This window comes from Bos javanicus, chromosome 12 (assembly GCF_032452875.1).
Source record: "Bos javanicus breed banteng chromosome 12, ARS-OSU_banteng_1.0, whole genome shotgun sequence".
NCBI lineage: Eukaryota > Metazoa > Chordata > Mammalia > Artiodactyla > Bovidae > Bos > Bos javanicus.
The window spans coordinates 14943145-14960930 of NC_083879.1; the positions used below are offsets into that span (position 1 = coordinate 14943145).

Here is a 17786-nt window from a genome sequence, read left to right on the forward strand (position 1 = left end):
CGTAAATGAGATTGGCCCATTATTTTCTTTCCATAAATTGCCTTGTCTGGCTTATTTCCAAAAACCAGCCTTTGGTATTATTGATCATCTATATTTCTATTCTTTTCTACTGTTTCCTTAATTTCCATAGTTAATTTCATTATTTTCCTTTTCTACTTTGTTTAACCCTAGTTTTATGAATTAAACATGTAGCTCAAGCTGTCTTATATTTTAAATAAATTCATTTACACATATGCATTTCATTCTAATTACTATTACCTTTCTAATTACCCCCAAGTTTTGATATGTTGTTGTACATATAAAAATGTTATCATTTCCATTGTGATTTCCCCTTGAGTCCATGAGTTCTGTAGAAGATTTTTTTTTTTTTTTCAGTTTGTAACCTCCAAATCCTCTTTTATAAGTAAAGAAACTAAAGTCCTGAAAAATTAAATGTCCTGCTCAAAATTGTATCACTAATGCCTGGGCTGAAAACAAAATCTCCTGATTAATACTCCACTTTGCTTTTCCAAATTCTTAATTCATATTCTTTACTCTATCAGAAAGCTTCTTGAAATTAAGCCAATGTCTTTAACTCATATTACAACTAGAAATCTACTTTTATATTAGCCTCATCCATTATACATTTTAAAAATATTTGCCTAAGCCTTTTTCTAAATATATTTAGACAATTTTCTAACCTTCTCATCCAGCCAGGATTTATTAATTTCTAGCCACATCATTTGGCATAGTGCTTAGCACAATGTTAGACTTTCAATAAAAAGTTTATTTAGGGACTTTTGTTTAATGAATGTTTAAAGAGTAGTATTAGTGCCATATATGAGCTTTATTAAACATCAAATGACAAGGATGGAAGGATACTTTCCAGCTTACCATAACACAAGTCCAGTGAATTTATAGTAAAGCCGAAACAAAAAAACAAGAAGCCAGAATCACTGTTGAAATGAACTACAATTCCATGGTCAAAAAAGGGACAGTAGAAATATGTGAAAACATAAAATATAAAGTATAAATGACAGTAACCAACTTTCATGAAACATCTGTTGAGAAATAGATTTTATTACCTCTACTATATAAATGGGGAAATGGAGTTGCAGACCGTTTGGGTGACTTGCTCAGGTGACATAGCTACAAGTGACAACTTGGCATTGGAATGCAGTTGTCTCCACAGCCCATCCTCTTAGCAGTAAACCACAGTCTCCAAGTCCTTTATCTGAGCTCTTTCCTCCCAGCTGTAGCGCAGGTCCAGCCCACCCCCTTGGCTGTAATTGGGAAGTGGGAGATAGCTCTGAAGCAAAGGGAAAGGCTGGTAGTATCAGGATCAATCTCCAGTGAACACAAAATATTTTGTGAGAGGTTAAATATTACCACCTTTTTTTTTTTTTTTGTCCTTGAGAATACTCTTTGGTGAGGGCCAGGGGGAGGAATTGGACAGTTCTGCTGTTAACATCAATTCAACATCAATTCAATTCAGTTCACTCCCTCAGTCGTGTCTGACTCTTTGAGACTCCACGGCCTGCAGCACACCAGGCTTCCCTGTCCATGACCAACTACCAGAGCTTGCTCAAACTCATGTCCATTGAGTTGATGATGCCATGCAACCATCTCATCCTCTATCATCCCCTTCTTCTGCCTTCAACCTTTCCCAGCTTCAGGGTCTTTTCCAATGAGTCAGTTCTTCACATCAGGTGACAAAAGTATTGGAGTTTCAGCTTTAGCATCAGTTCTTCCAATGAATATTCAGTAGTGATTTCCTTCGGAATGGACTGGTTGGATCTCCTTGCAGTCCAAGGGACTCTCAAGAGTCTTCTCCAACACCGCAGTTCAAAAGCATCAGTTCTTTGGCACTCAGCTTTCTTCACAATCCAACTCTCACATCCATACATGACCACGGGAAAAACCATAGCCTTGACTAGATGGACCTTTGTTGGCAAAGTAATGTCTCTGCTTTTGAATATGCTATCTAGGTTGGTCATAACTTTCCTTCCAAGGAGTAAGTGTCTTTTAATTTCATGGCTGCAGTTACCATCTGCAGTGATTTTGGAGCCCAAGAAAATTAAGTCTGTCACTGTTTCCATTGTTTGCCCATCTATTTGTCATGAAGTGATGGGACTGGATGCCATGATCTTAGTTTTCTGAACATTGAATTTTAAGCCAACTTTTTCACTCTCTTCTTTCACCTTCATCAAGAGGCTCTTCAGTTTCTCTTCACTTTCTGCCATAAGGGTGGTGTCATCTGCATATCTGAGGTTGTTGATTTTTCTCCTGGCAATCTTGATTCCAGCTTTTGCTTCATCCAGCCTGGTATTTTGCATGATGTACTCTGCATAGAAGTTAAATAGCCTTGATGTACTCTTTTCCCAATTCGGAACCAGTCTGTTGTTCCACACCTGGTTCTAACTGTTGCTTCTTGACCTGCATACAGATTTCTCAGGAGACAGGTAAGATGGTTTGATATTCCCATCTCTTTAAGAACTTTTTATTAACATAATGCTATTAACATGCTTGGACGAGGAGATACAAGGTAAGGAGTATTGGCTGCGCTTTGCTGGAGCAGCCGTGAAGAGATACCCCATGCCCAAGGTAAGAGAAACCCAAGTAAGACGGTAGGTGTTACAAGAGGGCATCAGAGGGCAAACACACTGAAACCGTACTCACAGAAAACTAGTGAATCTAATCACACTAGGACCACAGCCTTGTCTAACTCAATGAAACTAAGCCATGCCTGTGGGGCAACCCAAGACGGGTGGGTCATCGTGGAGAGATCTGACAGAATGTGGCCCACTGGAGAAAGGAATGGCAAACCACGTCAGTATTCTTGCCTTGAGAACCCCATGAACAGTATGAAAAGGCAAAATGATAGGATATTGAAAGAGAAACTCCCCAGGTCAGTAGGTGCCCAATATGCTACTGGAGATCAGTGGAGAAATAACTCCAGAAAGAATGAAGGGATGGGACCAAAGCAAAAAGAATACCCAGCTGTGGATGTGACTGGTGATAGAAGCAAGGTCTGATGCTGTAAAGAGCAATATTGCGTAGGAACCTGGAATGTCAGGTCCATGAATCAAGGCAAATTGGAAGTGGTCAAGAGATGGCAAGAGTGAATGTCGACATTCTAGGAATCAGCAAACTGAAATGGACTGGAATGGGTGAATTTAACTCAGATGACCATTATATCCACTACTGTGGGCAGGAATCCCTCAGAAGAAATGGAGTGGCCATCATGGTCAACAAAACAGTCTGAAATGCAGTACTTGGATGCAATCTCAAAAAGAATGATCTCTGTTCGTTTCCAAGGCAAACCATTCAATATCACAGTAATCCAAGTCTATGCCCCAACCAGTAATGCTGAAGAAGCTGAAGTTGAATGATTGTATTAAGACCTACAAGACCTTTTAGAACTAACACCCCAAAAAAGATGTCCTTTTCATTATAGGGGACTGGAATGCAAAAGTAGGAAATCAAGAAACACCTGGAGTAACAGGCAAATTTGGCCTTGGAATACAGAATGAAGCAGGGCAAAGACTAATAGAGTTTTGCCAAGAAAATGCACTACTCATAACAAACACCCTCTTCCAACAACACAAGAGAAGACTCTATACATGGACATCACCAGATGGTCAACACTGAAATCAGATTGATTATATTCTTTGCAGCCAAAGATGGAGAAGCTCTATACAGTCAGCAAAAACAAGACCAGGAGCTGACTGTGGCTCAGACCATGAACTCCTTATTGCCAAATTCAGACTTAAATTGAAGAAAGTAGGGAAAACCACTAGACCATTCAGGTACGACCTAAATCAAATCCCTTATGATTATACAGTGGAAGTGAGAAATAGATTTAAGGGCCTAGATCTGATAGATAGAGTGCCTGATAAACTATGGACTGCGGTTCATGACATTGTACAGGAGACAGGGATCAAGACCATCCCCATAGAAAAGAAATGCAAAAAAGCAAAATGGCTGTCTGGGGAGGCCTTACAAATAGCTGTGAAAAGAAGAGAAGCAAAAAGCAAAGGAGAAAAGGAAAGATATAAACATCTGAATGCAGAGTTCCAAAGAATAGCAAGAAGAGATAAGAAAGCCTTCTTCAGTGATCAGTGCAAAGAAATAGAGGAAAACAACAGAATGGGAAAGACTAGGTATCTCTTCAAGAAAAGCAGAGATACCAAAGGAAAATTTCGTGCAAAGACGAGCTCGATAAAGGACAGAAATGGTATGGACCTAACAGAAGCAGAAGATATTAAGAAGAGATGGCAAGAATACACAGAAGAACTGTACAAAAAAGATCTTCATGGCCAAGATAATCACGATGGTGTGATCACTCACCTAGAGCCAGACATCCTGGAATGTGAAGTCAAGTGGGCCTTAGAAAGCATCACTATGAACAAAGCTAGTGGAGGTGATGGAATTCTAGTTGAGCTATTTCAAATCCTGAAAGATGATGCTGTGAAAGTGCTGCACTCAATATGCCAGCAAATTTGGAAGACTCAGCAGTGGCCACAGGACTGGAAAAGGTCAGTTTTCATTCCAATCCCAAAGAAAGGCAATGCCAAAGAATGCTCAAACTACTGCACAATTAACTCATCTCACATACTAGTAAAGTAATGCTCAAAATTCTCCAAGCCAGGCTTCAGCAATATGTGAACCATGAACTTCCTGATGTTCAAGCTCGTTTTAGAAAAGGCAGAGGAACCAGAGATCAAATTGCCAACATCCGCTGGATCATGGAAAAAGCAAGAGAGTTCCAGAAAAACATCTATTTCTGCTGTATTGACTATGCCAAAGCCTTTGACTGTGTGGATCACAAGAAACTGTGGAAAATTCTTCAAGAGATGGGAATACCAGACCACCTGATCTGCCTCTTGAGAAATTTGTATGCAGGTCAGGAAGCAACAGTTAGAACTGGACATGGAACAGCAGACTGGTTCCAAATAGGAAAAGGAGTTCGTCAAGGCTGTATATTGTCACCCTGTTTATTTAACTTATATGCAGAGTACATCATGAGAAATGCTGGACTGGAAGAAACACAAGCTGGAATCAAGATTGCCGGGAGAAATATCAATAACCTCAGATATGCAGATGACACCACCCTTATGGCAGAAAGTGAAGAGGAACTCAGAAGCCTCTTGATGAAAGTGAAAGAGGAGAGTGAAAAAGTTGGCTTAAAGCTCAACATTCAGAAAACGAAGATCATGGCATCCGGTCCCACCACTTCATGGGAAATAGATGGGGAAACAGTGGAAACAGTGTCAGACTTTATTTTTCTGGGCTCCAAAATCACTGCAGATGGTGACTGCAGCCATGAAATTAAAAGACGCTTGCTCCTTGGAAGGAAAGTTATGACCAACCTAGATAGCATATTCAAAAGCAGAGACATTACTTTGCCAACAAAGGTTTGTCTAGTCAAGGCTATGGTTTTTCCTGTGGTCATGTATGGATGTGAGAGTTGGACTGTGAAGAAGGCTGAGCGCCAAAGAATTGATGCTTTTGAACTGTGGTGTTGGAGAAGACTCTTGAGAGTCCCTTGGACTGCAAGGAGATCCAACCAGTCCATTCTGAAGGAGATCAGCCCTGGGACTTCTTTGGAAGGAATGATGCTAAAGCTGAAACTCCAGTACTTTGGCCACCTCATGCGAAGAGTTGGCTCATTGGAAAAGACTGATGCTGGGAGGAATTGAGGGCAGGAGGAGAAGGCGACGACAGAGGATGAGATGGCTGGATGGCATCACTGACTCGATGGAGGTGAGTCTGAGTGAACTCTGGGAGTTGGTGATGGACAGGGAGGCCTGGTGTGCTGCAATTCATGGGATTGCAAAGAGTCGGACAGGACTGAACGACTGATCTGATCTGATCTGATTAACATACTGTCCACCTTTTTTTCCTAAGTCCTCATAAAGCTCACGTAGGAAATCTCATGTCAGAAGTTGCAGTGCTCTGTTAAAAATATCATACTCAGGACTTCCCTGGTGGTCCAGTGATTAAGAATCCACCTGCCAATGCTGGAGACATGGGTTTGATGCCTAGTCCCTGAAGATCCCACAGGTGTGGAGCTACTAAGCCCGTGCACCACAACTATTGAAGCGCATGAGCCTGCAGCCATTGTCCACAACAAGAAAAGCCACTGCAATGAGAAGTCTGTGAACCGCAGCGAGAGTGGCCCCTGCTCACCACAACTACAGAAAGCCCACGCAGCAACAAAGACCCAGCACAGCCAAAAATAAACAAATATACTAGTCAATTAAAAAAAATAATAATACCATACTCACAAATAATGAGATCCTTTATGCATATTTTCTCTAGGCATCTTTTTAAAATGTAGGCCTTTCCCTTTCATTATTTAATGTGTGCGTGCTAAGTCACTTGAATTCTGTCCAACTCTTTGTGACCCTGTGGCCTGTAGGCCACCAGGCTCCTCTGTCCTTGGGATTCTCCAGGCAAGAATCCTGGAGTGGATGCCATGTCCTCCTCCAGGAGATCCTCCCAACCCAGGGATTAAACCTATGCCTCTGATGTCTCTCCATTGGCAGACAGGTTCTTTACCACTAGCACCACCTGGAAAGCCTTTATTATTTAATAAAACTACCTTAATTAACCTTACCAATATAATTTGGTGCTGCACAATAATAATTATTTTCTTGATAGTGTTGCAGGAAGGGGGACACCTTCCAGGGCCCAGAAGTGGGCTCTTGTCTAACACTTAGAAATGTATTGTCCGAGGAGGCACTTGTGCTGACGAAGCAAGAGATTTATTGGGAAGGGGCGCCCAGATGGAGAGCAGTAGGGTAAGGGAACCAAGGAGGACTGCTCTGCCACAGTCCTGGCTTGCAGTCTCGGGTCTTATGGTGATGGGATTAGTTTCCAGGTGGTCTTTAGCCAATCATTCTGACTTAGAGTCCTTCCTGGTGGGGCATGCATCACTCAGCCAAGATGGATGCCAGAGAGAAGGATTCTGGGAGGTGATTGGACACATGGTGTCTCCTTTTGATCCTGATCTCTCCCTATGACCAGTGTGTTCTCTTGGCAAAACTCTATTAGCTTTTGCCTTGCTTCATTCTGTACTCCAAGGCCAAATTTGCCTGTTACTCCAGGTATTTCTTGACTTCCTACCTTTGCATTCCAGTCCCCTGTAATGAAAAGGACGTCTCTTTCAGGTGTTAGTTCTAGAAGGTCCTGTAGGTCTTCATATAACTGTTCAACTTCAGTTTCTTCAGCATTACTGGTCAGGGCATAGACTTGGATTATCATGACATTGAATGGTTTGCCTTGGAAATGAGCAGAGATCATTCTGTCGTTTTTGAGATTGCATCCAAGTACTGCATTTCAGACTCTTTTGTTGACTATGATGACTACTCCATTTCTTCTAAAGGATTCTTGCCCACAGTAGTAGATATAATGGTCATCTGAGTTAAATTCACTCATTTCAGTCCATTTTAGTTCGCTGATTCCTAAAATGTTGATGTTCACTCTTGCCATCTCCTGTTTGACCACTTCCAATTTACCTTCATTCATGGACCTAATATTCCAGCTTCCTATGCAATATTGCTCTTTACAGCATCAGACTTTACTTCCATCACCAGTTACATCCACAACTAGGTGTTGTTGCTTTGGCTCTGTCTCTTCATTCTTTCTGGAGTTTTTTCTCCACTCTTCTCCAGTAGCATATTGGGTACCTACTGACCTGGGGAGTTCATCTTTCAGTATCCTATCTTTTTGCCTTTTCATACTGTTCATGGGGTTCTCAAGGCAAGAATACTGAAGTGGTTTGCCATTCCCTTCTCCAGTGGACCACGTTTTGTCAGAACTCTCCACCAAGACCTGTCCGTCTTGGGTGAGCCTACATGGCATGGCTCATAGTTCCATTGAGTTAGACAAGGCTGTGGTACATGTGATCAGATTGGTTAGTTTTCTGTGATTGTGGTTTTCAGTCTGTCTGCCCTCTGATGGGGAAGTATAAGAGGCTTATGGAAGCTTCCTGATAGGAGAGACTGATTGAGGGGAAACTGGGTCTTGTTCTGATGGGTGAGGCCATGCTCAGTAAATTTTAATCCAATTATCTGTTAATGAGTGGGGCTGTGTTCCCTCCCTGATATTTCTGGAGAAGGAAATGGCCACCCACTCCAGTATTCTTGCCTGGAAAATACCTGGGGCCAAATTATGGTGGAGGTAATGAAGATAATGGTGACCTCCTTCAAAAGGTCCCATGCCTGCACTGCTACACTCGGTGCCCCCAACCCCACAGCAGGCCACCACTGACCCATGCCTCTGCCGGAGACTCCTGGATGCTCACAGGCAAGTCTGGGTCAGTCTCTTGTGGGGTCACTGCTCCTTTCTCCTGGGGCCTGGTGCACAAGGTTCTCTCTGTGCCCTCCAAGAGTCTGTCTCCCGAGGCCTGTGTAAGTTCTGGCGGCTCTATGGTGGGGTTAACGGTGACCTCCTCCAAGAGGGCTTATGCCATACCGAGGCCACTGCACCCAAAGCCCCTACCCCTGCAGCAGTCCACTGCTGACCCGTAACTCTGCAGGAGACACTCAAACACAGTTCTGTCTCAGTCTCTGTGGCGTCTCTGGGTCCTGGTGCACACAAAGTTTGAGCCCTCCGAGCATCTCTGAGCACTTGCTCCTTGGAAGAAAAGTTATGACCAACCTAGACAGCCCATTAAAAAGCAGAGACACTACGTGGCCAACAAAGATCCGTCTAGTCTAAGATGTGGTTTTTCCAATAGTCATGTATGGATGTGAGAGTTGGACTGTAAAGAAAGCTGAGCGCTGAAGAATTGATGCATTTGAACTGTAGTGTTGGAGAAGACTGTTGACAGTCACTTGGACTGCAAGGAGATCCAACCAGTCCATCCTAAAGGAAATCAGTCCTGAATATTCATTGGAAGGACTGAAGCTGAAACTCCAATACTGTGGTCACCTGATGTGAAGAACTGACTTATTGGAAAAGATTCTGATGCTGGGAAAGATTGAAGACGGGAGGAGAAGGGGACAGCAGAGGAGATGGTTGGATGGCATCACTGACTCAATGGACATGAGTTTGAGTAAGCTCTGGGAGTTGGTGATGGACATGGAGGCCTGGCGTGCTGCAATCCATGGGGTCGCAAAGAGTCAGACACAACTGAGTGACTGAACTGAACTGAACTGAACTCTCCCTGTTGGTGATGGCTTATTAGTTCCGTGTTCCTTACCAGGACTTTCTGTCATAAAATGACTCATGCAAATGGTTACTAGGATGCCTGGCCAGGGTGGGCCGTTTCAGTCAGTGTGCATCCCCTAACAATAGTATTACTGAAAGCTCAGCCTCTTTGTACATCAGAGCAAATCAATTCCTGGAGACAGAGTTTTGGATGAAGTAGAAAAGAATAGCTTTACTACTTCACCAGGCAAAGGGAGATACATCAGGCTCCTGCCTCAAAAAACTATGTGTCTCAACCTGGGAGGATTTGAGGATGGGTTTTATAACAACATAACAACTCTTGATGACACCACCCTTATGGCACAAAGTGAAGAGGAACTAAAAAGCCTCTTGATGAAAGTGAAAGTGGAGAGTGAAAAAGTTGGCTTAAAGCTAAACATTCAGAAAATGAAGATCATGGCATCTGGTCCCATCACTTCATGGGAAATAGATGGGGAAACAGTGAAAACAGTGTCAGAATTCATTTTGGGGGGATCCAAAATCACTGCAGATGGTGATTGCAGCCATGAAATTAAAAGACACTTACTCCTTGGGAACGTTAGAATTAACCTAGATAGCATATTCAAAAGCAGAGACATTACTTTGCCAACAAAGGTCCATCTAGTCAAGGTTATGGTTTTTCCAGGGGTCATGTATGGATGTGAGAGTTGGACTGTAAAGAAAGCTGAGCACCGAAGAACTGATGCTTTTGAACTGTGGTGTTGGAGAAGACTCTTGAGAGTCCCTTGGACTGCAAGGAGATCCAACCAGTCCATTCTAAAGGAGATCAGCCCTGGGTGTTCTTTAGAAGGACTGATGCTAAAGCTGAAACTCCAATATTTTGGCCACCTCATGCGAAGAGTTGACTCATTGGAAAAGACTGATGCTGGGAGGGATTGGGAGCAGGAGGAGAAGGGGACGACAGAGGATGAAATGGCTAGATGTCATCACCGACTCGATGGACATGAGCTTGAGTGAACTCCGGGAGTTAGTGATGGACAGGGAGGCCTGGCATGCTGCAATTCATGGGGTCGCAAAGAGTCAGACACGACTGAGCAACTGCACTGAACTGAACTTTATAACAATGATTCATAAGTGGGGCCTCTGACAAGATTAGTGTGTGAGCAAGGCTGAAGCTGAAGCTCCAATACGGCCACCTAATACGAAGACCCGACTCAGTAGAAAAGACCCTGATGCTGGAAAAGGTTGAAGGCAGGAGGAGAAGAGGACAACAGAGGATGAGAGGGTTTGATGGCATCACTGACTCAATGGACGTGAATTTGAGCAAGCTCCAGGAGATGGTGATGGACAGGGAAGCCTGTTGTGCTGCATGCAGTCCACGAGGTTGCCAAGAGTTGGACATGACTGAGCGACTGAACAACAACAAGGGCTTGCACTCCCTTAATCTTGTCTCAGGTCGGGGGTCTCCCAATCTTGATGAACTTCTCTAGTCCCTTTAATCTTGCCTCAGGTGGCTTCTTGGCTGCTCCTCCCCTGATTAGCAACTGTTACAATCTGCCCTTTGGAACTTAGGGAAAGCCATGGAGGCTAGAGTCTTGCCCACAAGAAATGGGAAATGGAAAAGCTTCGGTGCCTGGGAGCCCCACAGGGCCCTGCTCAGTTTCAATATTTATATATTATGCCTTTGCTATCTTTTCATTATTTTATATGTTGATCAAAGTAATGCCATTCTTATTTTACTAGTTTCTAATTTTTTTCTTGAACATTTTTCCCCTTTAGGATTTGAAAATTAGTAATAGGAACAATCATTCTTTCATCTTCAACTTTAAGATTGTTTATTTTTCCCCCCTTTGGCTTTGTGGTATCTCCTTGATCTCTATAATCATTATTTTTTATGCACTAGATGTGTGTGGTGATTACAAAGAATGCTTTATGATACAAGAATGCTCACAATATAAAGTTTCAAAAAAATAAGATAAAATAAAGCAGAACTCAAAATTGCAAGTACAGGGGCTTCCTGGTTAAGAATCTGCCTTGCAGTGCAGGGCTGCTGCTGCTGCTGCTGCTAAGTCGCTTCAGTCGTGTCCGACTCTGTGCGACCCCGTAGACAGCAGCCCGCCGGGCTCCCCCATCCCTGGGATTCTCTAGGCAAGAACACTGGAGTGGGTTGCCATTTCCTTCTCCAATGCATGAAAGTGAAAAGTGAAAGTGAAGTCATTCAGTCGTGTCTGACTCTTAGCAACCCCGTGGACTGCAGCCCACCAGGCTCCTCTGTCCATGGGATTTTCCAGGCAAGAGTACTGGAGTGGGTTGCCAGTGCTATGTGGGTTCAATTCCTGGTTGGGGAACTAAGATCTCACATGGATGCAGAGAAACTAAGCCTGAGTGCCACAGCTAGTGAGCTCGAGCCACTAGGAAGATCCTGTGTGCAGCAACTAAGTCCCAATGTAGCCAAATAAATAAATAAAATATTAAGAAGAATTCTAAGTACAGTGGGAACCCAAATGACTATTTAAACATTTTTTGTTTTACACTATCCCAAAATATTGACAGATATCACTCTGGGTAGTGAGATTATGAATAATTAAAAAAAAAAGATTTCTGTGTATTTTTTATGTTTTCTGCAAAACATATATGTTTTATGTATTTATCTGAATCAGAGCCAAAACTTGGAAGTGAAGCCAAAGGGATGATTTTGTTGAAGGGTTCGTATGGCTGCTAAGGGTTGTCCATCCACAAGAAGCCTTCCCTTCCAGCCCTGTCTTGAAGCACCTTTTTCTGGTTTTCTGGTGGGCAGCTGGTAGGTTTGTGTAGAGAGCACGAGTGTGGGGGCTTGTGTGTGCAGGGGGGCACCGGGGGGTGCACAGTAATCCAAGGGAGAGGCCTGACAGTCTGATTTCTCCTGGGAGGTACCAGAGCTCTCTTAGTCTATGGTTGAAAGCAGTGCTATTTAGAATAGAATGGAAATAACATATGGATCCACATGGCAGCTACTGGTCCAGGTCACTCTCTGCTTAGACTCATTTTCCCAAACAAGGTTATTTAAGCAAGTTCTGGCCTTTTAAATCAGATTGGTAGTGTAATATCAGGTATATTTTTCAGCCTCACTTTGCTTAATTTTCCCAATCATTAAGGGCTAAATAATAATATTATTATTTAGCAGAATATCTCCTGCTATCTCATTAAAGTGTCCTGAGGATTTAGCAATAAATGTCTCCTGTATGCTTTTTTGGGCCACTTCATAGGCCATAGTAGCTCTTTGTAACAAATTAAGTTGCAAAGACATATAGGTTAGAAAGAAGTGTGTGTGTGTGTGTAATACACTTTCCTTTTTCTTTTGCCTCTTCAGGCTTTATTCCATTATTCTTCCTTCTGGGAAATGAGACAGAATGACTGAAGTCCTATCGTGTCGAAAGGTTTGTTTAATGACTGTCCCATGTGAAAATATGCAGTGTTAACTGAGAAGCATGACTGATGTGACCGTGGAGGCCCATCAGACTGACTCATTTATCAAATACTAAAGAGTTGTTTCATAGATTGGCTTTTCTAGTCATTTTTCAATAGAATTAAAGCCTGAGCAATTATAAGAAAAACAAAGAACTCTTAGGGTTATTTGGGGGGGGGGGGGCGGGGAGGGTAGGGTCATCTAACCATTTGGGAGCCCTGACATAATAATCTGTGATTTTTCCCCCAAGCTCATTTTTGTCACACAGAGCAAAAATGTGTGAGCGAACATAAAACAACAACAAATTCCCATATCAAATAAACATAAAGGAAAGACATTTTAAAGGGACTATTTTAAGAGAGTTAATATATAGAGTGAAATTCTTGTCAATTGATCATATTCCATTTTATTCAGCCTCAGGCTTTTGGTGAGCTTTTGGGTTAACAGACAGAAAATGAGATGATACAGTTCTGATAATATATCATTCTTGTATGAACCCCCTCATCATCATGTCTAAACTGGCAATCTCTTTAGTTGAGTTGGGCACAACTTATGGCTCCACACACCAATTACAAGGATATAAAATTAATGTAATGGTTCCTCCCTGGTGGTCCAGTGGCTAAGATTCTGTGCTTCCAATGCAGGGGGCCTGGGTGCAATTCCTGGCCAGGGAACCAGATCCCACAAGTTGGAACTAAGAGTTTTCATGCCACACCTAAAGATCCCACATGCCACAAGGAAGATCGAAGACCCGGTGCAGCCAAATACATACATATATATTTTTTTAATTAAAAAAATGTAAAATTAATGGAATATATTTCATATGTGAGGTGGAGAGAGTGAAAAAAAAGTGAAAGTGTTAGTTGCTCAGTTGTGTCTGACTCTTTGCGACCCCATGGACTATAGCTCACCAGGCTCCTCTGTCCATAGGATTTCCCAGGAAAGAATACTGGAGTGGGTTGCTGTTTTCCTTCTCCAGGGCATCTTCCCAACCCAGGGATCAAACCCTGGTCTCCTGCACTTCAGACAGATTCTTTGCCTTCTGAGCCACTGGGGAGAGAGTAAGGACTGAAGAAATAACAAGGTAATAGTTCCGATCTACAGTGTGTACCGTTGGTCGTTTTCATCTGTACTCATCACATCTGATGTTTCCACATTGCTAACAGCACTGTGTCTTTCATGCGTGTAGTGTGAGGAGGGAGCAATGGATCTGTGCTGCTGTAGGCATGGGAGGTTGCGTTCCGATCACCAAGCTATGACCCAATAAAACCAGCATCTCAGGCAGGATCAGTTCTAATTCAGCCTTCTGTCTTGAATCGCTCACCTGTCAACACAGAGCTGCTACATCTGGGCTGCTCTGTGAAAGTCTGGCCTGCTCACCAGAAACTGGCAGCAAGCCGTTTTCTATGGATATGTTCGGCGTTTAAAACATGCAAAACTTAGCATCTTTGGTAAAGCAGAAGAATAACCGTTTCTTATTCATAAATAATGATACTTTTCTGGACAAAAAAAAGTCAATAAAAAAACTCGGTTTGAAACTAGACTTTTTTCCAGTATGAATAAGAGTTCTATTATTTTTCTTACTCAAGCTTTGGGCTTGCATCTCTCTTTTCGGACAGTTTTGTGTCTCATTTCTCGTACAGATTTCTATTGCCTTCATGGCTTTCACAGAGAATTTAATCCTTGGCAGTGAAAAGAAAGAATCCCAGGGGGCAAGTGGGGGAGGTGGGAGGGACTAGCTAAGTTGAAGGAGTTCGATTTGAATTGAAAAATCCTTTAGTCATGCCAGAGATGTGAAATCATCAAAGACACAAAGATCTTACACAGTAAAAACAGAGGTAAACCTCTGCCTTGCAGGAAGCACATTCTCTTTTCATTGCTCAAAATTGTGATGTCAATCTTGCAGTAGGTTATCCTTAAAGAGAATATTACCCTCACCTTTTAGAAACCCTTTGCTACTTTACAGTGTGATTATATGTGCTTCTAGAGAGCTGCGATGATTGAATACAAATTTGCACATCTTTTTCAGGTTTAAGCTAAAATTGTTTTCCCCAGTACCTACGGATTCAGGATGTGAAAATATATTCTCAGTGGATCTCACTCAGATCTTATTTTCCACATGTATTTTCACTTATCTTCTTCCTCGACTGTACCAGGTAGAGTTCTTTGGTTGCAAGCAACAGTAATTGCCTCTGGTAAATCTAAGCAAGAAAGAAATTTATTGGGAATTCCTTCGTGGTCCAGTGGTTAAGACTCCATGCTTCCAATGCAGGGGGCAATGGTTCGATCCCTAGGCAGGGAAGTTCCATATGCTGAGTAGCAAGGTCAAAAAAAAAAAAAAGAAAGAAAGAAAGAAATTTATCAGGCAAAGTCGGGAAGCTCAAAGGATTGAAGAGAGAAGACTGAAGATCCAGTGTTGGAAGGGACTGAACCAAGCAGCTCACATGAGTCTCCACAGCATGAAAGTCTCAACAGCTGCATCTAGAAGCAATAGTTCAGATTCCAAAGAGAGAGGGTTTGACTGGCTTAACTAGGGTCAACTCTTCTTTCCTTGGTTGGGGGAAGGCACCCCCCTTCTGAACAATAGTCCCACCAGATGGTATCCGAATGGGAGGATGTAATCGCAAAGGATAAATGGAGGATGCTATTACTGAAAGAACGTGGACTAAAAGCTAAAAGAAATAAACCCAAAATAACAACAACAACAACAAAACCAATGAGTACCATTCCCTCCCCTTCCCATTCAATTCTTTTTCTTCTCCTTTTGTATGTTTTCCTCTCTTCATTTCTCCTTTATCTTCTCTGTCTTTCTTGTCTCTTCCTTTTCCTTGCCCTTTAAAACTTGTTATGTTGGCTGGAACTTTTGCCATTGCTCTGCTTCTTTAGCAGAGACCCTAACATAAAAATTATATCACCCCCCTAAATGGGAAGGAAATCCAATATACATATACATGTATATGTATATATCCCCTCTTTTTTTGATTTCTTAAATGAACAATGCAAAGAAGTAGAGTTAAAAGAATGGGAAGACTAGAGATCCCTTCAAGATACTTGGACATATCAAGGGAACATTAAAAGGATGGGCGTGATAGAGGACAGAAACAGTAAGGACCTAACAGAAGCAGATGAAATTAAGAATACACAGAAGAACTCTACCAAAAAAAAAAAAAAAGAAAATCCTAATGACTTGGATAACCATGATGGTGTAGTCACTCACCTAGAGCCAGACATCCTGGAGTATGAAGTCAAATGGACTTTAGGAAGCATTATTACAAACAGAGCTAGTGGAGATGATGGAATTCCAGCTGAGCTATTTCAAATCCTAAAAGATGATGCCATTAAAGTACTTCACTCAATATGTCAGCAAATTTGGAAAACTCAGCAGTGGCCACAGGACTAGAAAAGGTCAGTTTTCATTCCAATCCCAAAGAAGGGCAGTGCCAAAGAATGCTCAAACTACTGAACAATTGTGCTCATTTCACATGCTAATAAGGTTATGCTCAAAATCCTTCAATATAAGTTTCAGCAGTGCATGAACCGAGAACTTCCTGGTGTACAAGCTGGGTTTAGAAAAAGCAGAAGAACCAGAGATCAAATAGCCAACATTCGTTGGATCAAAGAAAAAGCAAGGAAATTGACAGTGTGGATCACAACAAACTATGGAAAATTCTTAAAGAGATGGGAATACCAGACCGCCTTACCTGTCTCCTGAGAAATCTGTATGCCGGCCAAGAAGCAACAGTTAGAACCAGACATGGAACAACAGACTGGTTCCAAATTGGGAAAGGAATACGTCAAGGCTTTATATTGCCACCCTGCTTATTTAACTTATATGCAGAGTACATCATGCAAAATTTTGGAATGGAAGACTCATAAGCTGGAATCAAGATTGCCAAGAGAACTATCAACAACCTCAAATATGCAGATGACACTATTCTAATGGCCAAAATTGAAGAGCAACTAAAGAGACTCTTGAAGAGATGATAGAGGAGAGTGAAAAAATTGGCTTAAAACTAAGCCATCATTCAAAACACTAAGATGATGGCATCCAGTCCCATCACTTCACAGCAAATAGAAGAAGAAAAATTGAGAGCAGTGACAGATTTTATTTTCTTGGGCTCCGAAATCATGGTGGACAGTGACTGCAGCCGTGAAATTAAGACTCCTTGGAAGAAAAGCTTTGACAAACCTAGATACTATGTTAAAAATAGAGACATCACTTTGCCAGCAAAAGTCTGCACAGTCAAAGCTGTTTTTTCCACTAGTCGTGAACAGATAGTGAGAGCTGGACCATAAAGAAGGCTGGGTACCAAAGAATAGATGCTTTTGAATTGTGGTACTGGAGAAGACTCTTGAGAGTCCCTTGGACTGCAAGAAGATCCAACCAGTCCATCCTAAAGGAAATCAGTCCTGAATTTTCATTGGAAGGACTGATGCTGATGTTCCACTGCTTTGGCCACCTGATGCGAAGAGCCAAATCATGGGAAAAGACCCTGATGCTGGGGAAAATTGAGGCCAAGAGAAGGGGACAATAGAGGATGAGATGATTAGATTGCCTGATGGACTCAATGAGCATGTATTTGAGCAAACTCTGAGAAATTGTGACAGACGAGGATGCCAGGCATGCTGCAGTCCGTGGGGTTGTAAAGAGTCAGACACGACATAGTGACTGAACAACAATAACAACACCTCAAGCGGGGGAACTCTAGCACTTTCTGTAAAAAAAATCGACAGCATCTGCCTTTAAAAATAAACTTCTCTTTACCTTGCTGTGGAATTTGGAAGAAAGGATAAGTGCTTCTTCAAAGATCTACTTTATTATTCTTCCACAAGTTTTCTAAGATTTGTTTTTAATATATGCTGATTGCAAATGTTCTCTTTGGCCTCAGTAAATGCAGTCAAAACTAAGTGGCTGCATTTTAAAGACAAACTGGTTACACACACACACACACACACACATATGTGTATGTATATGTAAAGTACAACAATAAATTTTTTTTTATTAATTTGGTGTGCCAGGTCTTCTTTGCAGCACATGGAATCTTTAGTTACACTTGCAGTCTCAGTTGTGGCATGTGATTATCTGCTTCCCTGACGAGGGATTGAACCCAGGCCCCCTGCACTGGGAGCAGAGTATTAGCCACTGGATAACCAGAGAAGTTCCCAAAATTCTTGTATTTTAAATTGTCTCAATAAAATTTTC

General features: G+C 42.1%; 1 protein-coding gene across 1 annotated transcript in view; it reads left to right on the forward strand.

Annotated features, from left to right (window-relative positions):
• The window catches only part of LOC133258126 (collagen alpha-1(I) chain-like), a 70330-nt gene that overhangs the window by 14949 nt on the left and 37595 nt on the right, over positions 1 to 17786 (forward strand). The window contains exons 2-3 of the mRNA XM_061434415.1: positions 12488 to 12554; positions 13514 to 13667. Of these exons, the coding sequence (XP_061290399.1) occupies positions 12488 to 12521 (34 nt within the window). The 3' untranslated portion in view covers positions 12522 to 12554; positions 13514 to 13667. The remainder of the gene's footprint in view (positions 1 to 12487; positions 12555 to 13513; positions 13668 to 17786) is intronic.